The 22,465-nt window shown below is 39.5% G+C and overlaps 1 protein-coding gene across 1 annotated transcript in view; it reads right to left on the reverse strand.

The window, feature by feature from the left end:
* Positions 1 to 22,465, reverse strand: part of KMT2A (lysine methyltransferase 2A) — an 88,251-nt gene that overhangs the window by 31,597 nt on the left and 34,189 nt on the right. Inside the window, exons 3-20 of the mRNA XM_023517288.1 lie at positions 18,908 to 19,044; positions 17,354 to 17,531; positions 16,021 to 16,255; positions 14,632 to 14,696; positions 13,004 to 13,384; positions 12,628 to 12,701; positions 11,590 to 11,721; positions 10,881 to 10,994; positions 9,424 to 9,570; positions 8,300 to 8,395; positions 7,259 to 7,379; positions 5,666 to 5,788; positions 5,067 to 5,251; positions 4,043 to 4,216; positions 2,944 to 3,054; positions 2,225 to 2,298; positions 1,197 to 1,390; positions 466 to 572 (exon numbers count right to left, since the gene is read on the reverse strand). Of these exons, the coding sequence (XP_023373056.1) occupies positions 466 to 572; positions 1,197 to 1,390; positions 2,225 to 2,298; positions 2,944 to 3,054; positions 4,043 to 4,216; positions 5,067 to 5,251; positions 5,666 to 5,788; positions 7,259 to 7,379; positions 8,300 to 8,395; positions 9,424 to 9,570; positions 10,881 to 10,994; positions 11,590 to 11,721; positions 12,628 to 12,701; positions 13,004 to 13,384; positions 14,632 to 14,696; positions 16,021 to 16,255; positions 17,354 to 17,531; positions 18,908 to 19,039 (2,643 nt within the window). The 5' untranslated portion in view covers positions 19,040 to 19,044. The remainder of the gene's footprint in view (positions 1 to 465; positions 573 to 1,196; positions 1,391 to 2,224; positions 2,299 to 2,943; positions 3,055 to 4,042; positions 4,217 to 5,066; positions 5,252 to 5,665; positions 5,789 to 7,258; positions 7,380 to 8,299; positions 8,396 to 9,423; positions 9,571 to 10,880; positions 10,995 to 11,589; positions 11,722 to 12,627; positions 12,702 to 13,003; positions 13,385 to 14,631; positions 14,697 to 16,020; positions 16,256 to 17,353; positions 17,532 to 18,907; positions 19,045 to 22,465) is intronic.

Consider the following 22,465-nt stretch of genomic DNA (forward strand, 5'->3'; position numbering starts at 1 on the left):
AAAAAAAAAAAAAAAGAAAGAAAGAAAGAAAGAAAGAAAAAGAAAGAAATTATTAGACAAGGGGTTCAAATGCAGCCAGGCCCGCCAAAAAACAATGACAACTACAACTAAAAAATATCTGGGCATTGTGGTGGGTGCCTATAATCCCAGCTACTTGGGAGGCTGAGGCAAGCGAACCGCTTAAGCCCAAAGAGTTGGAGGTTGCTGTAAGTTGTGACGCCAGGGCACTCTACCCAGGGCAACAGCTTGAGACTCTGTCTCAAAAAAAGAAAAAAGAAGGTTAATTTAAGGCAAATTACTTTTTAAATCAACTATGTCAGTTATTTAAAATAGTCCAATTCCTACAAATTTAGTGCCAAACATCCATTAAATAAATAGCACCCAGACATCAGGCATAGATAACAAAGGACAAATAGTTCTTTTGGGGTGTCTATTAACCAGAATCCCACATTCCAAAGTACTTACATTAGCACTGTCATCACCATACATCAAACACAATGCGCACTGTCTGTTATCTTCTATGCCTGGGGGTGGGTTCAGTTCTGGACTGTCTTCTCGACTCCTATCAGTACCTTGAAACCCAAAACATGTAAAGTTAAAATCGGCAATATGATAGGCCAGGCAGTGGCTCATGCCTATAATCCTAGTTCTCTGGGAGGCTGGGAGTACAAGACCAGCCTGGGCAAAAGTGAGACACTATCTCTTTTTTATAGATAAAGCCAGGCATGGTGGTGCATGCCTATAATTCCAGTTACTTGGGAGGCTGAGGCAGGAGGACTGTTTGAGGTTGCAGTGAGGTATGATGCCATAGTACTCTAGCCCAGGCAATAGAGCACCTTGTCTCAAAATAATAAACGAGTAAATAGTTTTCTAAAACAAAATGAAATTAGTAATATTATATCTGATTTCCAGTAAAAAAAGAAAATAATTCAGCTTAAATAGCACACAGATTAAACCCATTTCAAAAAGTGTTCAAAGTTACACTCTCACCACCTATGTTATAATCCTCAGTAGTATTTATATCAAGTCCTTACTATCATTTCAAGTAAAGCAAAAATAATGATCTTACTACATTTAAGGATGACCTGAAAATTCCTTTCTAATATCCAAGTATATTTAATTTAGATTAATAAAGTCTATCACTTATTTGCAGCTAGAGGGAGAAGAGAAAGCTGTCTCTGCCTTGGGTGCCTTACTCAGAATTGGTGGTGTAGGAGGATGCAGAGGAGTTGGTGAGTCCGGTTCTCCAGGCCCTTTGGGTTTGGGAGCTGGAATGATTTTCTTCATTAAAGGAGGCTGCTCAGTGTGGCTGTTTTCCTCTCGCTCCTGCCACTGAGCATAATTATGGTCAAGTGAAGGTGGAAGCACTGCGTTTGGTAACATCCCACTGCTGAAAATAATTGATTCAACACGTATTTATTCAACTCCTACAATATACCTAGAACTGTATAAGATAACTAAATTCCTGATAAGATCAGGTGCTCCATGTACGAGCCACTCATAGAATGTAAGAACAAGTCACAGAATTTGCTTAAGAATACAGAATTTTAATATTTTAAAAAATATAATTTTAGTAGATAACTCTTAGCTCAAATTCCAGAAACAAATGATAGTCCTATCAAAAATCAAAAGAATTAGGCTGGGAGCAGTGGCTCACACCTGTAATCCTAGCACTCAGGGAGCCCAAGGCTGCTAGACTGCCTGAGCTCACGAGTTCAAGACCAGCCTAAGCAAAAGTGAGACCCCTGTCTCTACTAAAAATAGAAAAACAGAGGCAAGAGGATTGCTTGAGTCCAAGAGTTAGAGGTTGCTGTGAGCTATGATGCCATAGCACCCTATCCAGGGTAACAGCTTGAGACACTGTCTCCAAAAAAAGAAAAAGCAATTTACTGTAATAAAAATTAAAAGTTTCATATGGAGAATCAAGAGACATAGGAGAGCACAATCTGAACTAAGTAAAATAGAACCCACTTCTACGTGACTGTATCAGACACACATCTTAAGTTAAACCAAGTTCCTTAAAACGTAACAAATATGAAAAGGGGGAGCAACAGCATAAACAAACATTACTAATGTGATGTCTCCAAACCAGCAGTGAAGACAGTTCAACAGATTCATTTTAATATTAAAACCTCTTAAATTCAATCTAGAGATAGAAGAACATTCAGATTTCTAGCTGACAAGGAGGAAAGAAAGTTAAATAGTTATTCTAAATTTCACTTACTTGCTTGATACTTTATTTGGCTCCCAAAATCTGGACTTTTTGACACTAAACCAAGGAAAAACACGTTCCATTTGCTAAAAGTAAAATAAAAAGAAAAACAAACAAAATATAAACACGTGAATATTCATTTGGAAACCACAAAAAACCCAACATCCTTATAGCAGCTTCTCTGTCAATCAATACTGGGATAATGTCAGGCCACTAAGGGAAAGATCTATCTGCTCTGGCAACCTCACCAACTTCCTCCCAAAGAATCAGAGGATCAAATTAAACCAAAAGATGTTTTCTATACATGGCAAAGTAAAAAACTAGATGAAAAAAATTCCATTGTATTCATGTAGTAATACTCATAGGTAAGTATTAAAGACATGAACTAGGGCTGGGAGCAGGGGCTTATGTCTACAATCCCAGCACTTTGGGAGGCTGAGGCAGGAGGATCATCTGAGGCCAGGAGTTTCAGACTAGCCTGGGCAACACAAAGAGACCCCATCTCTGAAAAAAAAATTTTTTTTATTAGCAAGGCATGGCAGCACATGCCTATAGCCTTAGCTATTCAGGAGGCTGAGGCAGGAGGATCATTTGAGTCCAGGAGTTAGAGATTACAGTGAGCTCTGATCATGCCACTGCTCTCCAGACTGGGAGGTAGAGCAAGGTTCTGTCTCTAAAAACAGCAAAAATTAAATTAAATTTTAAAACTATGAACTAGTAATATCTCTCACCCGAATAAAGAAGGACTTGACCATGCTGTTGGCTTTTTTAATTTCTGGCTGCCCTCCATCTGAATTAATGGCTGCTTGAATGATCTTCACAATATCATCACTGAACTCCAACTATATTTAAAAACAAAATATTAATTATTCATAAAACAATACACTCTCAAAACCACTTCCTCTTCCCTCCTTAATCATCTCACACAGAGACTCAACAGAAAAATCACCCTATTTTAATATGGTAAAGTTTTTTTCTCTTTGGTTAAAACCTTTAGGATTCAGTCCATAGTTAACTTGTGACAATTAAGAAATGCCAAATTAATAAGGCAAAACTGCAAACAAGTTAGTTGTATTGTGGTAAGTTACCCAAATAGGTTCACAATTTTTTATTTGGACTAAAATGAATAAATAATAGATTAGCAAACATGGACCATAAGATAATAAAATGATTATTTCCTATATAGAGGTATTCTTAAAATCATAAAATTAACACGCATCTACAACAAAATACTTTATGAAGGAAGATACATTATTAAAATTTGATCTCAAAAGAGGAAAACCAATTAAGTTCCCATTAGAGCATTTTCCCCATAAAGAGTTCTTAGTGCTTCTTCTGAATATAAGTTGCAGAGAACTCAGCTGAAATCCAAATAAAAAAACCATTTCCAGACACTACTTTCCCTATCATAACCCTTCTGAAACACAGAGCTAAAATAGCTCGCATATTTTTAGGTACCTAAAACCATAGCATTTCTAGGCTTGGCGCCTGTGGCTCAGCCACTAGGGCTCCAGCCACATACACTAGGGCTGGAAGGTTCAAACCCAGCCTGGGCCTGCCAAACAATGACAATTACAGCCAAAAAATAGCCAGGCATTGTGGCAGGTGCCTGCAGTTCCAGCTACTTGGAAGGCTGAGGCAAGAGAATCGCTTAAGCCAAAGAGTTTGAGGTTGCTGTGAGCTGTGACCTCACAGTACTCTACCGAGGGTGACATAGTGAGACTCTGTCTCAAAAAAAAAAACAAAACAACAAAAAAAACCCATAGCATTTCTAAATATAATACAAATCACTGACACTTGAAATTCTGGTAGTTCATTGTAGAGACATACCACAGATATGTAGTTCCCTTGATCCATTTTCCTCTTGACTCCTTCCAGATCTAAAGGCTGTTGATCATCCTGTTTGCTGACCTCAGTAAGGACAGGTGGATCAGGTCCTTCTGGGGAACTGCGGGAAGGTATACTCTCCTCTGTCTCAGGATTTAAGTCCGGTGGCTTGGCAGCCTATTGCCAGGAAAAACATGTTTCTTTTATCTAACAATGAGGCATCCACACGAATTCTATCAAAATTAATAAAGATGCCACTGAACAAATCATATTATAAAATTCAAAGAACATGAAAATAATCAGACTTCTCAAATAGAAAAGGAAGGTTAAAATGCTAACATTATCTATTGGCATGGCTAGACTAACTTAGGTGTTTTGTTTGATCATTTCCAAACCTAGTAAGGAGAAACTGAAACTGTGCTAAGTTCCTTTTGAGTAGGACAAAGATAGGAGCTATTCAAAAAAATAGAGCTCTATTAAAAGATAAAATAGTAGCCTAGCTCTAAGTAAGGTTATCCATGTATTTCTTCCGATGCTATTTATGTTCCCATTGACAACCTTATAAAATACATAGTTCACAACTTAATGGACAAAGTAGTAGTTTTCAAAGTGATCACTATAACTGCTCCTGCCTGTAGGCTCAAGCTTCTCCAATTCTTCCTCTCCACTCCATTCATTTGTTTCCCTAAAAAGCAACCTTGATCAGGTTACCCTCTTAGGCAAAATCCTTCATTGGCTCTCATCAGCCTCAGAGTATAAAATCCAAATTTCTTATTACAACTTCAAGGCCTTTGAAGCTATGGCCCCTTCCTATTTCTTTTTTTTCCCCCCTTCCTATTTCTTACTCCAAAGGTGGTCCTACCCTTGGTTCTAAAAGTTTTCCTAATGTTTATAGCCAAAATAAGTAACTCTACAAAACTAACTGAAGAATGAAGTAAAACAAAACCAAAAAAAATCCCCTCACTCTATTACAACCAAAAACTACCTAAGAACAAGCTCTTAGAAAACAAAATGAGACTTAGCCTACCTGCCGGTAGCGTAGCAAATGGCTGGTAGTCCGAGAATTCAACAAGGCTGTCAGAACTTGCTTCAGAGAAGTCTGGAGCTCTTTTTCGAGGGCCAGTCGCCACTCTGCAGGGTGTCGCTCAGTACAGTTCACACAAGTGTAGGCCACACTTTCTGGCAGATTAGATAGAATCTCATACATCTCATCTAGGAAAACAAAAACCCACAATGACAAAGCCCTCTGAAAAGCAGGAAAGAGGAAAACTATTCCACTGAGCTTCCTATAAAGTTGTGTGTTAGGAACCACATTAAGAGTAAAAACCACCCATGGATGTATACAACACCGATCTCCAAAAGAGACATTATTAATTAACACTAATCCAGGATTTGGTTAATAGGTTATAGAAGCCACAAAGGACAGCAAATAAATACTTTTTAAGGCGGGTGTTCAAGATAAGCAAGCACAAATATAACATGATGCTGCTTATTCTAGAAGCCAAAAACTAAACTTAGTAAGACTTACAATCACAACAGTACCATAATTTTAGATTTATAAAAGTGTAGGGGCTGTAAATGCAGTAGTACCTAGAAAGAAGAAAACTGTAATAAAAAGACTCCAACCTTCTGTACCTGAAAGATTCTCACATTTGGAATGGACCCAGCGATCACACTTCCCACATTGCATCATCTTACTCTCATAGTCATCGTCATCATAACATTTGTCACAGAGAGGGCAGAAGTTTCCTGAAAGCAAAGCCAAGTTTACAGCACTGCTTTGGCTTACACACCAATGCTTTTAAGGCCCTTAACTTAGGCTAATCTAAAATCTACATTCTTACGGAATCCCTTACAAACTCCCTTAATTCTTTCCATACAGCTAACAGTAGAGTATAGACCTACTATGGAATGTTTCAGATTATACTAAGCTCCTAGAACATGCACAAAACAGCTTCAGATATGCCTCTAGTTCTCTTTAGACCCATTAAAAAGAACATGAGATCAATTTTAAAGATAACATGCTAGGAAAAGAATGCAAGAGAAACTTTTTTTTCTTTTTTTGAGACAAAGTCTCACTATGTTGTCCTTGGTAGAGTGCCATGGCGTCACAGCTCACAGCAACCTCAAACTATTAAGCTTAAGCAATTCTCTTACCTCAGCCTCCCAAGGAGCTGGGATTACAGGCACCCGCCACAACGCCTGGCCTTTCTGGTTGTAGTTGCCATTGTTGTTTGGCAGGCCCAGGCTGGGTTCAAACCCATCACCTCCAGTGTATGTGGCTGTGGCACTGTAGCCACTGAGCTACAGGCACCAAGCCGGGAGGAGAAAACTACCTCTTAAACATTTGAGAGAAATGTTTAAATGTTTAAAAGCCAGGGGCCAAGGTAGGAGTAAGGAATAGTTAACTTAAATTTTTCTTTATTCTTTATGTGCTTAAGTTAGAGCTTAGAGCAGCACTTTCTAAAATTTAGTGATATGTACAACCTTCACAGATCTGCTTTACCCACGAATCTTTAGTATTATTGAACGCTGTGGCATCATAGCTCACAGCAATTTCAAACTCTTGGGCATACATGACTCTCTTGCCTCAGCCTTCTGAATAGCTGGTACCAGACACCTGCCGCAAATGCCTAGCTATTTTTAGAGACAGGTCTCACTTTAGCTCAGGCTGGTCTCAAACTCCTGAGTTCAGGCAATCTACCCACCTTGGCCTCCCAGAGTGCTAGGATTATAGGCATGAGCCCAGCCCCTTAATAGACTTCTTTAAATTCATCTGCTTATTTTGCTTAAAATAACTTTAGTAATAAATGTTACGTCATCATTTTCCTAAGTCAGTAATATAATGGGTTTATATTAGTTATGATATTTTCTAACATAACTATCAAAACAAAATATTTGAGTACCACCTAAAATCACTTACAAAACAATCAAATATATATGTTCCACACTTTAGGAAAACTGGCTTAGAGCATTTCTTTGTGGTTAGCTATAATAAAAAGTCCCTTTAATTCTTTCCATACAAGCTAACACAGCATTTCTAGTTGCTATGTTTTCTATGGAAAGGAAAGAGGAAAAACAAGAACTTAATAAATGAGTCTAAATGGTATCCTTGACATAATGCACAAGACTTTATTTCATTCCAATAGAGTGTGTAGTTTACTCCCCAGACTCTAAGAACAACCTCTAAAAGTTAACAAAACTAGCTTTTTGGGTTACCTTTAGCAAAGAGTTTGGCACAATCATGGCACAGTGAGAAATCGTGAGACCACTGTGCATCCCACCCTTTGCCTGGGGTTGTGGACCCACAGCTCTTACAGCGAACACACTTGGTACAGATCTGGAAAAGAAGGGAAGAAAGCCAATAATAATTAGTAATTTCTTTCTTTCTCAAGTTGTTCCCCTGGGTAGGGTGCTGTGGCAGCACAGCTCACAGCAACCTCCAACTCAGACTCAAGTAATCCTCTTGCCTCAGTTTTTTTTTTTTTTTTATTTGTAATAAAGGCAGGGGTCTCATTTTTGCTCAGGCTGGCCTTGAACTCATGCGCTCAAGCAATCCACCCACCTCGGCCTCTCAGAGTGTTAGGATTACAGGTGGGAGCCACCATACCTGGCCAATAATTTCTTATTTTTGATACCTTTTCTTTCTGTTTTTTTTTTTTTTTAGAGACAGAGTCTCACTTTATTACCCTGGATAGAGTGCCGTGGTGTCACAGCTCACAGCAACCTCAAATTCCTGGGCTTAGGCAATTCTCTTGCCTCAACCTCCCGAGTAGCTGGGTCTACAGGCACCCACCGCAATGCCCAGCTATTTTTTGTTGCAGTTTGGCCAGGGCTGGGTTCAAACCTACCACCTTTAGTATATGGGGCCGGCACCCTACCCACTGAGCCACAGGTGCTGCCCTTGATAACTTTTCTTTTTCTTTTTTTTTTCAAACATACATCTTTATATTTATTTATTTATTTGCAGTTTTTGACTGGGGCTGGGTTTGAACTCTACCACCTCTGGTATATGGGGCCGGCACCCTACTCCTTGATCCACAGGTGCCGCTCCAATATCTTTTCTTAATGAAAAAGCTCTCAAACACAATCCATTTCTAGATTTGATTTCTCTACTAGGATGATTTCCTTGTAATGAGGCAAAAAGCTATTATTTTGATACTCCTTATATCTTCTAGTAAGGATATTCCTATTACAAGTTATGTAAGCCCAAGAGTTCCAAGGAAAGTCTCTTTGAAATAGCATAATATGTATACTCACCCAAACTTTCTTTTTCTTTGTGGGTTTGGTAGGGTAGTTTGGTCCCAGGCACTCAGGGTGATAGCTGTTTCGGCACTTATTACACTCCAGCAGCTGCTATAAGAAAATATGATAGCAAAAAGTGGGCATCACATTACTTTCACTTAAAGATCTATTACTTAGTACCTCATTTCATATTCAAGTAGGTATAGTACACCATTATAACAGTTAAATTTCCTCATACTTTACTTACTTCCAATTAAAGCATAGGGATTTATCTCTTGCCAAAGACACTAGTGATGAGTATTCTCATTGGGTAGATTTTATTTTTGGAATTTTATCCAACATCTTGTTTTCTGTTATATTCCCAAAATTAAAACACTAAAATAATCAATTGAGTATGCCCAATTAAGAGGTCAAAAGAAGTCAAAAGAGAAAAGAATTAGATACAGAATCCTAAATTAGAAGGCAAAAATAGAAACAGAAAGCAATACTCTGAGTATTGTCAGCCCTTGGTATCTATGGAGGATTGGTCCCAGGACACTCTCCACCCTACCCAGCAGGATACAAAATCCATGGATGCTCAAGTTCCTTATACAAAATGGTACAGTATTTGCTTATACAGTCTGCATAGCCTCTCACATACTTCAAATCATCTCTAGATTACTTATATATAATACCTAATACAATGTAAATGCCACATGCATAGTTGATATACTGTATTGTTTAGGGATTAATAATAAGAAGTTTGTACACATTCAGTACAGACACAACCATCTTTTTTTATTTTTTGAGACAGAGTCTCACTTTGTCGCCCTGGGTAGAGTGCAGCTCACAGCAACCTCCAACTCTTGGGGGTAAGCAATTCACTTGCTTCAGCCTCCCAAGTAGCTGGGACTACAGGCACCCGCCACAACACCCAGCTTTTTTTTTTGTTGCAGTTGTCACTGTTGTTTAGCTGGCCCAGGCCGGGTTTGAACCAGCCTGGTGTATGTGGCTGGCTGCTGTAACCACTGAGCTACAGGCACCGAGCCATGTTTTTTTTTCCCCCAAATAATTTCAATCTGAGGTTGGTCAAATCCATAGGTGTGGAACTTACAAATACGGAGAACCGACTACAGTTCTATTACCTATCTATTACATACCTTTGTGGCCTGATGTTGCCTTCCACAAACGTGACAGAACTTGCAGCGACGACAACACCAATTTTCCAGCTGGTCCTCCAGAGGGCGCTCATTCTCCTCTAAACAAAACTTGTGGAAGGGCTCACAGCAGACTTGGCAATACACAAACTATAGTAAGAAGATGGGAACATAGAAGTATGTCAAATAATGTGTGGAAAAAATATCAACCATACCTGACTTAGATACTTTGGGTTTTAGGAGTTCCACTGGTACATATTTAGTTCAATATATATTCTGTAAGCAATGACTATGAAAAAAGTACAGTATTGGGCACTGCAGGAGACTCAGGGAACTAAAGTGGAAATAACACTAGAATATATAAAGTCACAGAATCGGCCAGGTTGCTCATGCCTGTAATCCTAGCACAAAAACAAAACAAAACAATAAAAATCTAAAGAAACAAAATAAAGAAAATTCAAAATGTCCAGCTTTTGCGTACTAGAGGGCTGGCTTGATGCTCGTCTCCACCCTGTCGTATTTCTCTGTGTGAGTTATCTGTGTCTGTCATTTGCCCATTTTTCACTGGGTGTTACTTCTTCTTCTCACTAATTGCTAAGAACCCTTCACAGACAAGAGAGCTTTGATATTCAGTAAAAACAACCATCAATAGTTCTTTTAATAGAAGAACACTGTAATCTTTTTTCCATGTTTGGACCTTTAACCGGAAAATCAGAGCTCTAATAAAGATTTAATTTAAAAGATGAGATTATTAAACTCAGATCTAAACCAGTGATTTTCAACCAGTTTGCCACAGCCATAAGAGGATTTTAGGTGTGCCACGAAACTTTTTAAAGATCGTTAATTCAATTCTTTTTGAAGGAGGTTCTAAGCACAGTAAGTATATTTTTTTTATTCTTTTTTTGGATCAACATATTTAAGTGGGCTGTGAAAGTTTAACTATCGTTTCAAGTGTGCCATTCAATAAAAAAGGCTGAAGGATACTGTTCTAGAGGTAATTTTGCTACTTTATTAAGATGCAGATTCTGGCCAGTTGCAGTGGCTCACACCTGTAATCCTAGAACTCTGGGAGGCCGAGGCAGGAAGATCCCTTGAATTCAAGAGTTCAAGACAACCTGACAAGACCTCATCGCTACTAAAAATAGGAAAAATTAGCCAGGTGTGGCAGCAGGCTCCTGTAGTCCCAGTTGCTCAGGAGGCTGAGGCAGGAGGATCCTTCAACCCATAAGATTGAAGTTGCTGTGAGCTAGGCTGATGCCGTGGCAGTTTAGTCTGGGCAACAGAGTGAGACTCTGTCTCAAAAAAAAACAACAAAAAAAAAGCAGCAGCAGTTTTCTTCCTGAAATCACTAATAAACTTTAAAACATTTCACTAACCAGTTTAAATATAGTACATGTTAAATATCAACAAAATAGAATATAACAATTCCTTCTGGGGTACAAAGAAGCAGTATTCATTACCTCTACATGTCCACTACTGGCACAGAGAAAGCAAACCACCCTGGGGGTTATAGGAACAGAGGTCAGGATTCCTAAGCCTCCCATGTCCCACACGTTTTCTGCTTCACAATCCTCCTGTGGGAAGAGAAAGATCACTTGTGAGAAGTTTCACAATGACACAACTTTGTATTGAAAATAAGCACGAAAAGTATAAAATTAGTGTGACATCAGAATGTCAAAATTATTTTGTTTCAATGAATCCAAAAATAACTGTTGCTTTTAAAAATTTCAATCTCAAACACAAACTATTAAAGGCTTACTTATTAGTTCAATTCATATTAAATATATTACAAAGATATACTGGGGACTCAATTTTCCTTATAGTTTTAGTAATTTAAGTAAGCAATCATCATGGTGTCACAATTCTTATATGAAGGAATTATTTTCTCAGATATTACTCAGGAAGGAAGGAATGTTTCAATACCTATGTTCAGTATAAAACAACCATCACTAGTATCCCTTTTAAGAGAAGAACACTATACTTATGTTCTTTAGTCAATTCACAAACAATGACCTTGCCACACTAACTAAACCTCTCACAGCCTTGAACCTATCTGCTATAGGTAGTTCTTATCTAGCCTGCCATTTAGTGCCAATTTCTTTTTTCAACACCTTTACTAGCACCAAAGGTGCACAAAACTAAAAGTCCATGATCACTAGATATCTTTACCTTAAAGTCCACTCTGATCCTATGGACTCCATCTGCTGGGATTTTTTGCTTAGAACTATTGCCGTTGGAGAGAGTGCTAAGGATGTTCAAAGTGCCTGCATTCTCCTGCTTATTGACGGGAGGTGGTTTTTCCTAAAGAGACAGCAGATAAACACAGAATAAAACCACACCCTTCACCCTTGTCAGTAACACATCTTATTGATACACCTGAAAAACCTGTTTCCCTCATAAATATCCTATAGAAAGAAAAATAAATGATTTTTTTATTTCCTTGTCTTTAATAAATGATTTTTTTTTTAGATAGTCTCACTAGGTTGTTCGCTTGGTAGAGTGCCGTGGCATCACAGCTCACAGCAACCTCCAACTCCTGAGCTTAAGTGATTCTCTTGCCTTAGCCTCTGAAGTAGCTGGGACTACAAGTGCCCACCACAATGCCTGGCTAATTTTTGGTTGTAGTTGTCATTGTTGTTTGGCAGGCCCAAGCTGGATTCAAACCTGCCAGCTCCAGTGTATGTGGCTGGCGCCTTAGCCACTTGAGCTACATGTGCCAAGCCAAATAAGATGATTTTTATAGAAAAGAATTGCTAAAGGATGTTGTGGTTAAAAACAATTATGCCAAATGGCCTGCCAAATAGGAGATTCCTAGGCCAGAATATATAAAGCTATAAAGAAAGGAAAAGCAAATAAACAAACAAAGAAATGGGATGAGGCCCAAACCTAAAACCCTATCTCTACAAGAAAACAGAAAAATCAGTCAGGTGTGGGCCTGTAGTCCTGGCTGCTTAGGAAGCTGAATCAGGAGGATTGCTCAAGCCCAGGAGTTTGAGACCACAGTGAGCTATGATGGCACCACTAAACTCTAAGGCCAGGTGACAGAGATTCTGTCTCAAGGAAAAAAAAAAGAAAAAGAAAAAGAAATTTTATTGCCATCTACATAGAAGCAGAAATGTGGTTTCATGGAAATGTCAAGGATAAGGCTTTTCCCCTGACAGAACAGAAATATCCCACGAAATGGCCGAGAAACAAATCTCTCCTTACCTTTTCTTTTGGTTTTTGTTTTACAGGGATACTTGGGCGGGGAGCCACTTTTTTCTGTTTGCTTTGCTCTGGACCTAAAGAATTCAAAATAAATTGCAGGTCAGATAATGACAATGACTAGGATTGATAGCCTGTGAAGAAAAGGGTATTAGAAAAAAAACTATTTAGACTGTAGGCTTTGAACAGTAAATTAAGACACTATCTCCAATTTAGCTTTTTTTTTTTTTTGCTTCTATTTCTTTATTATAGAATATTTAAAAGGCTGGAATGAAAGACTTAAAATTATACATTTCATGTTTCCAAATGCCCTTTAAGGCATCAGTGCTTTGTCGCCAGTACTTGTGGTTTAGCAATTCCTTCTTTCTTCCTCACTCACCTGATTCTGGTGGTGGCGGCTGCTTTTTCTTGGGTTCACTAGGAGTGGTCTTGGGAACTTCTTTTCTTGGTGGGCCTGTGCTAGGTGGCTGCTGGGGGACGACTGGTGCTGCTGGCTGGGAGACCTGCTTGCTGGACTTCCTGGAAGCTGGAATGGTGGCTTGTTTGGATTCAGGCCCGGGAGCAGGGGCATTCCCTTCTTCACTCTTTTCCTCGATGGGCTTTCGTGGAGGAGGCTCGCTACTGCTTTTCTTTGGGGCAGGATCCTCTCTTGTTGAAGGGGCAAGTTTCTGACTAGAGTCCACCACATTCTTTGCAACACTGCTCTCTTTGCTTTCTTTCTTTTCACTGGTCTTGGACTTTTTCTCTTTCTTTTTCACAGCTGGGGTGAGAAAAACAACAAGATCATCTATCTACAAGGAAAAATTTTATTTCATTTAAAATAGAAGTACTAGAGGCTGAGGCAGGAGGATCACTTGAGGTCAGGACCAGCCTGGGCAACATAGTGAGACCTCCCACATCTCTAGAAAATAATTTAAAAATCAGCTGGGCATGGTGGCATGCACCTATAGGCCAAGGTACTTGGGAGGCTAAGGTAGGAGGATCATGTGAGTTCAGGAGTTCTAAGCAGCAGTAAAATGTAATCATCCCACTACACTCTAGCCTGGGTGACAGAGCAACTCTACCTCTTAAAAAAAAAAGTATAGAAATGTAAAATCTTATTCTCAGTTTCCTATAGCTAAAGATAGTACTGAAAGGTTTAAGTGAGTTAATGTCAAGTTGATTAGGTGAAATAGGTTTACTTTTATCATGCTAGGAAACAGAATGAGTTATAATTTTTATACGAATTAAAAATTCAGCCAGGCATAGTAGCTCATGCCTATAATCCTAGCATTGTGGGAGTCTGAGGCAGGAGGATCACTCGGGCTCAGAAGTTTGAGACCAGCCTGCGCAAAAGCAAAACCTCATCTTTAATAAAAATTAAACTGGGCAGTGCCTGTGGCTCAGTGAGTAGGGTGCCAGCCCCATATACCGAGGGTGGCAGGTTCAAACCTGGCCCCGGCCAAACTGCAACAAAAAATAGCCGGGCGTTGTGGCAGGCGCCTGTAGTCCCAGCTACTCGGGAGGCTGAGGTAAGAGAATCGCCTAAGCCCAGGAGTTGGAGGTTGCTGTGAGCTGTAAAGCACTCTACCAAAGGCAATAAAGTGAGACTCTGTCTCTTAAAACAAAAAAAAATTAGCTGGTGCAATGGCACATGCCTGTAGTCCCAGCTACTTGGGAGGCTGAGGCAGGAGGACTACTGGAGTCCATGAGTTTGAGGTTGCAGTGATCTAGGATGACATCATTGCACTCTAGCTGGGGTGACAGAGTAATACTCTATCTCTTAAAAAAAAGGAAAAAAAATTAAAAATTCTTTTCATTATGGAAAAATTCAAACATACCCCAAAATATAGGAAATAGTCAAATGAATCCCTATAAACCTATTATCCAGCTTCAACAACTATCAACTCCCTGGGAAAGAGCAATACTTAAAATCAGAAACAAAACTAGTATTCTTTTCTACTACTGAATATACGTGACTCTATGGCATTAAAGTAGGGAGCATTGGAGAATGTTTTATAACTCTACCTTTAGCTTGCTTTTGAAGGTAGGCTTTGGAAGGCATCCATTGTAGATTCTGACACTTCCTCATCCTAAGATAATAAAGAATAAACCATAAAATAAACTACATTTAGAAGAGAAACAGTTGAAACAATTCTTCATTTATCTATAAGAAGTGAATCTTTATTTAGGTTCGTTTTTACAGTTGAAAAAAAGACTGCTCGTTACTCAGATTAAATCTGAGCCTTTGAATCCTTGGATCAGCAATTTCACCTACCCTTAGGATCAAAAAGGAAAAAATATAAAAGTATTTTTTACTCAAATTTCTTGTAATCCAATACTGAGTAGCACTATATGCAAAATGATCAGTCACTACACCTTATAATCTTATCAGTACTGCTCTCTTATGAGAATGACATTCACAAACTAATCAGAACAAAAATGGACTAAAATAATCAGACAAGTCTTTTGTCACTATAATACTATCATGATAACTCACGATGTTTATATATATATATACATATATATATGTATATTTCACCCCTCAATTTAAATTTAATAAAACCCTAACTTAGCCGGACATGGTGGGTCACACCTGTAATCCTGCCACTCTGGGAGGCCGAGGAAGGTGGATTACCTGAACTAAGGAGTTTGAGATCAGCCTGAGCAACAGCAAGACCCCATCTCTACTAAAAACAGAAAAATATAGCCAGGCCTTGTGGTAGGTGCCTATAGTCCCATCTACTCGGGCAAGAGGATCTCTAGACCCCAAGAGTTTGAAGTTGCTGTGAGCTATGTTGCCATAGCACTCTACCAAGGATGACAGAATAAGGCTCTGTCTCAAAAAGAAAAAAAAAAAATTATATAGGCATAAAAATAATCTAAGAGATTTATTAATCTCTTAATAATCTAAGAGAATCAGAGAGCTCAGAAATTTTTGTAAGATATCCCCGGTGATTGCTGAATATCACAAAGATAAAAGTGACTTCAGTTGACCCAATAAATATTATGCATAAAGTTGTTAAGTAGAAACCCTTCAGAACTGCATTGTCTGATACAGTAACCACTAGTCACATGTGGCTAATTAAATTTAATTAAAATTTAAATGAAATAAAAAATGTAGTTCCTAAGTCACACAACCACATCAACTGCTCAATAACTACATGTGGCTAATGGCTACTATATTGAACCGATCATTTTCATTATTGCAGAATGTTCTATTATTAGATAGATAACACTGCTCCAGAGTTATTTCTTATTTAAGCACTAACCTTAACAACACAAAATCCACCTCTACAACTAATCTTGCAACTCGATACAACCAGACTCAATTTCCTGATGCATCTCTTCAACAAACTAGGAATAAACAATCTTCATTGTTGAGAAGTCAACAGCTCAGAGTAAATAGCCACTCACTTGCAGCACTGCTTCTTTATATTGCGGCCACCAAACTTGGGCTTGTCTAAGCAGTTAGTACAAATTCCACAGTCCTCAGGCACCTGGCAGCCAGGACACTGCCCACACCGCCGTGATCGCCGTCCCTTCTTTACTGGAGGTTCCTGAGGTGCCTTGTTTCTGGTAACAGGTTTAATTGGTTTGATGGGTGGAGCAAGAGGTTCAGCATCTTCTGAGCCAGCAATTGATGACTTGTCTGTTAAAGAAATATGTCATTAGCTATGAAGAATTGTCAACGCCCTTCTTAGGAGTAGAGGGAGAGATCCTCAAAATCCCTTCATATCATTAGATAGATTCAAATCTTCTTTTAATTGGTACTCCAAAATGAAATACATTATAATAAAAATATTGATGTGCAGAACTTGAGTCTAGTCAAACAATTAATTTAACTGTTTAAAAGCACCTGTAACTTGCAGCTTGATGAAAGCAAAAATCCAAATAGGTTAGTATTAGCCTATAATACTAACACTCTGGAGGCCAAGGCAGGAGGATCCCTTGAGCTCAGAGGTTTGAGACCAGCCTGAGCAAGAGTGAGATCCTGTCTCTACTAAAAATAGAAAAGTTAGCCAGGGGCAGTGGCTGGCGCCTGTAGTCTCAGAGGCTGAGGCAGAAGGATTGCTTGAGCCCAGGAATGTGAGGCTGCAGGGAGCTATGATGATGCCACTGCACTCTATTCCAGGCAACAGAGTGAGACCCTGCCTCAAAAAAAAAAAAAAAAAAAAAAAAAGAATCATTCAAATACCTCTAAAGAGTCTCTAAACTTTTATGAGAGGCTACCCTGCATTTAAAGTACTATATGGTAGCCATGAGAATGTACCTCACGGAACTCCAACTATTGAAAGCATAACTGATCCAGGGCCACAGCTGCTGTGCTCTGAAATCCAGTGGTGCAAACAGGCCACACATACCAAGGGTCCCTTTTAGGCAGTGACTTGACACAGCAGGGATACTAAAGTAAGTCTGTTTCTAAGAGACACAGGACTCCTCTGACAGCCAACTTTTGCTAAAAGGCGCCCCGACAGCCTTACCAAACCTTTCTTACACTGACTGAACAGTAGTCTAGAAGTTCTACCCAACCCTCCTTCCCCCTTATCTTCATGGGGATCAGATCAGTATGAATCTGACAGCTCTCCCAGCCTTCCCTCCTCATATTCCTTTTCAGGCATTTTCTCTAATGAAGTCTTTGCACATCTAATCCCCCCATACGATCTGGTTTTCAAAAAGCCTACTGCGCATCCCAGAATGACCAGCAAACAAAGTCTGATCAGACTCCAAGGCTGACTCCCTGACCTACCATCATTCCCCATGGAAGACAAAATCTTTTCTCGTTCTTCCCATGGTAAGGCACTCAGGGTGGGCATGTCATCAGGAAACACAGCTCGTTTTCGGCCAAGGGCAACAGCTGCTCTTCTGCAGACATGTTTAATCCGAGGTCCTCTCACAGAGGTCTCTGATGAATCACTTTCTTGACCCTGTATATTAGGCAAGCCAAAAACAAACAATAACAACCATACATACTGAAAACATAATTAAGTGAAGCCAAAGTATACTTTTCAATTGAATTATGATCTAGAACCAAAATATACCACTCTAGTTATTCCCAGCTGATGAATCATATCAATATATAGAAATCAACTATTTCTGCTTCCTAAAATTACCAGCAAAATAAAAAGGCCTCTAATTAATAACAGAAAACAAACAAAAAAAAAAAAATAGAAAACAACTAAGTTTCTACTCCCAATTATTCAACTTCTTTAAAATTCCCCTCAAAATTCAAGCTGCCAGTCTATACTATAAAAAAAATTCAGTCTGGAATAAATAGGGCTTATCTAACCACAGACTATTTTTTATATTTCCTTGATCGAGAATAACCAATAAATGGAAGTGTAAAAGGCCATGGCCCCAAACAGAAATGTATTGCATTTTAAAGAGTCACTGCTCCAAGCACTAAGAGGCCAACCAAAAAATATCCAACTTGATAATCAAAAATAAATACCATCACATACCTGCTAGAATTCTTAACTGGCAGAATTATTAAGTGTAAATATGGCTGTAGACTATTTAGACATTAAAAATCTATATCAGGGGCCATCTTAACCTAACTCGATGATCTTGGTGCAAATATACATAAATATGCATCTATGACAATTTTTTTTTTCTATGACAATTTTTTAAAAGAACCTCAAGATCAGCAAATTTTCTTGGAAAAGGCCAGAGACTAGCTTACTTTATTAAAAAAAAAAAAACATAAACCCTCCCCCCGAAAAAACACTGATGTTTATAAAAATTTGATATCGTCCTAGTTACCAACTACAGCTTTTCTGTTCAACAACTGAAGGCTAAGTGCTTCTCATTGGTATTCTGCAAAAACCTAATTAACGTCTCTCACTACTCAGAGGAAGCGAATGCTCCTCTCTTGTTTGCTATTCTACCAGAGAGAGTAAAACAATTTGACTATTAAAATGCACCTTTAGAAGTCACAGATTCCACTACACCAAACTCACGAGGCATAAACAGCTCAGCATTCTCTAGTTTGGTCCCAATCTATTGCTCAGCCTTAGTTCACCGCTTTCCCATATGTGCCAATCCAGCTATTCCCCGTTCTTCACATGTGTTTCATGCTTTTCCATCTCTACCCACACTGTCCCCTCCACTCAGCATGATACGTCCTGCAACATTGTACCTACCTAAATCCTGTCGGCCCTTGAAGGACCACTGTAAATACCATGGCCTCTGCCATGCCTTTCCTGACTCCCATAACTGGGTACGACTGAGACGCAGCCTAACATTTGCCCACAGAAGGCACCCCGTAACTGCTGGCCATTAACAGACAAGGTGGGAAGAGTACCTGTGCTCTGGGTGGGTCGGTCTGCTTCAGACTCTTGCTCTTCTCGATCTTGCAGAGCTGGGCTTTGGCCTTTTTTAGGAGGCTGGCAACCCTCTTGTCAGTCATTGGGAGCTTGTCTGCCTGAGCCAACATGGAGCCTATGGAGGAAGTGGAATGTTTAACAGTGCTCGATGAGGGAGCGGAAAGGCAGAGGGTTTTCTCCTTCTCCAGGGACGGGGCGGGTGGGCCGAGGTCCACGTTGGTTTTTTCCAGATTTCCTCTCCCTTTCTTTATAAGTATTTTGGTTTTGACAGCTGTTGTGTCCCCAAGAGTCACAGAAGCAATATCAGTCCCAGAATCAAGTGATGAAGACTTCTTCCGCCCTGTCGATTTTTTGGCGGAAGATGAAGTGGCAACATCTTCACCAACAACCTTCTCTTTGGAAACCCTACCCACAGGATACAAAGTAGAACTACTCTGAATTTCTGATCCCTTTTTCCTTTTCTCTTTCCTGGACTCTCGCTTATTCTCCTTTTCTCTTTCTCGGTCTCTCTCTCTGCTCTTGTCCTTCTCCACATTCTTGTCAGCATCTCGATCTTTGGACAGCTCCTCGGGGCCTTTGTCTTTATTTCTCCCTCTGTCAGTCTGAGAGCCAGGGGTAAACCAAGGGAAGAGAGGAGTAGGACTACTCGATGAAAAGGGCTCTGCTGGAGCACTAGTCTTCCTCGGCCTCTGATTTTTCTCTGCAGATTCCCCAGACTGAGTCAGGGAATGAGAAGGAAAAGTAAAAGTTGGGTTTAAGGCACTAGTGGCAAGAGGACTAACAGAAATGCTTAACGAGGAAGAGACAGAAGACGTGGGGGTGAGAGGTGACAGCTCAGAAGTACTAAGCCTTCCACTTCTTGTCCTCATGGAGTGAGAAGGAGATCTTGGTTCAGGTCGAATAGGACTAAACACTTTCCTTTTCCTTTTTCTATTAGATACTCCTGAAGAAGATGTTCCAGCAGAAGTTCGATTACTAGGCAAGGTTACGGACTCAAATATTCTAGAGTGAGCCTCACTTGGAGTAAATCTTGGAGCTCTCAGAAGAGGGCTCCTTTTGTGCATATCAAACCTCGTTCCAGAATGGAGTGGCGAAAACAATCGGGCTGAAGCAGCAGTACCAGACGTAGAAAAACCAGACGCAAAGCCAACATCCTCAGGAGTTAGTGGAGGGGGTCGGAAATTATCAAAGATTGGTTTGCGAATAAGACCTTCTTTGGCATACTTTGCTGAGGAAAAGTATTGTGGCTCTGACCTAGAATGCTTTAAAGAAGTCCACCTAAACGTCGGTTCTCGCAGAATAGATTTTCGCTTCCCTTGCATGGGAGCAGCAGAAGCAGGCAAAAATGGTGATGCTAAGGGAATTGTTGGAGGCATAAGCCAAGGTGTGTGGTCAGAGATGCTGGAGGCTGGCTGTAACGGCGGGGGTGGTGTAAGCAGAGGTGGAGGTGGCGAGGAGGAAGTCTGCTGCTGGGGGGTACTTTGATGGGTTGATAATTTTTTAGTTGTTCTAGATCCAAAACTTCTCTCTGACACTGAGTACCTTCTGCTTCTCCTGTCATTACTCTCATTTTCTGGGGACTGGGAAATAGGCAGTGGAGTATGAACTTCAGGGGTATCGCTCCGCTCTTCAGGAAGTACCTGAATCTCCTCAGAGGCCTGAGAATCTGTGGAGGTATCAACACTGGGGCTACTAGATCGGGAGGAGTCTGAAGACATCTGAGAGGAGTGCTGAGAAGCTGCACTTGATTTTTCAGAAGATCCACAGGATGTGGCACTGAATCTACTATTTGGTGTAGACTCTAATCGGGCAATTTTAATTGGAGGGTCATAATCCTCGTCCTCTATAAACCGCCGAGGGGTTTTAATGATCCTTGAGGAGATAGCACTGACCACAGGCATGATGAACTGGCGAATGTTTTTGACCTGTGTCTTCACCTTTCTTCCTTGCAGCTGAGCTGCTTCTTTCTCAATTTTCTTTTGAGCCCCCTTTTTTGCCCTCTGCAAGAGTTGCTTAGCAATTGTTGCATCTGTCCTTTTAGAAGAAGGAATAATCCTAACTGGCTTAATCCTTCGAGGGCTTTGTCTGACAACTGTCTTATCTTCTTTTGTGAGTGGAGGTGTTCCTTCTTTGTCCTTCCGGACCTTCTGGGGCTTTTCCGGTTCAGAATTAACGAGAAGACCTGAAGGGGTCTTTATCCTTTCTGTTGATGGAGGCCTTCCTCGCCGTCGTACAATCTGTACCCCCTTCCTTCCTATTTGAAGCTTCCCTGTCTTAAACTTAGACTTGAGAGGAGAGAGTTTAACGGCTCTTAATTTCTTAATCTTTGTAGCTTGCTGAAATGTAGCAGAAGGTATGCGTTTAATTTTTTTCAGGCGATCTTCTTTGTTTCCCTTTGGTAACTCAGAAAGGTCCTTTCCATGTGTTATTTTAATTTTTACTCCAGGGAAGGTGGGAGGTCTTCCTCTCTTCTTTTCTATACTTTTAGAATCTTTCTTCTTGATCTTATCTCCAGATTTGGTCTCTGATTTATTTAGAGGGGAAAACACAGATGGATCTGAGAGGATAGCTGAATTTCGGTCAGAGCCACTTCTAGGTCTCCCACGAGGTTTTCGAGGACTAGTTTTAACTGTGTACAGAAATTAAACAATGAAGAGCATATATTTAGCTGTGTAGTTCAGGTCTTAACTAAGCTGAATATAATTTAGCACAGGCCATTTTGTACTGAGAACTCAACTTGAGTCTAATGAGTCAATAAAACATCTTAATTGTGCTTAGTTTCTTTTCACCAAAAATTTGCTCAAAGAAGTCAAGCAAATAACATTCCACCTGAAAGAACATTACTCTTTTGATACAAAAATCAAGACATAATAAAGGATTTTCAACCAATTGATCTACAAAACTGATTTTCATGCAACTTTTTACCCCCTGAATTCAAAGGAATTGTTAACAAAAATTAACGAACAAAAAAAAAAAAACCAAGTTTTCGATATTCCAGCCACCAAGATTAACAGGTAAGAACATGCTTCTAGAAAGTCATCCCATGTTTTTAATTTAGAGTTTTGGCTTTGAACAAACTTGAGCAAGGTGTTCTTCAATCAACAACATACCAACTTCCATAGGAAAAGGTTCCTGGACAGCTCAGATTCCTATATTTCACTCTGTTTTGCCAAAGTAAACTAAAAAAGTTTTACTGAATAGAAAGATATTCATTAATGAGACATCAGAATAAAATCACTGAACTCAGTAGCATGTGAACTAATCTGTAAAGTGACATAATGATGTGTCCAATAGTCTACTACCCTACCTAGAGTTTCTTAACTAGTTAGTTCCAAGCTACAAAAAGATTTAACTTTAATTGATGTCAACACTAAAGCAACAATTTATTAAATCAGATTTCTAGTCTAAATAAAAGGAATTTGCCAGTTTATAAATCAGCTCAATTTGCTACTTATCAAGCAATTCAGTAAGACTGTTTCTAAAATACTTTTATAAACCTATATTTTTATTTATGCTTTAACCACACCTATAGTGTA

The sequence above is a fragment of the Otolemur garnettii genome, unplaced genomic scaffold (genome assembly GCF_000181295.1).
Source record: "Otolemur garnettii isolate 467f Iridium unplaced genomic scaffold, OtoGar3 scaffold00108, whole genome shotgun sequence".
Classification (NCBI taxonomy): Eukaryota; Metazoa; Chordata; class Mammalia; order Primates; family Galagidae; genus Otolemur; species Otolemur garnettii.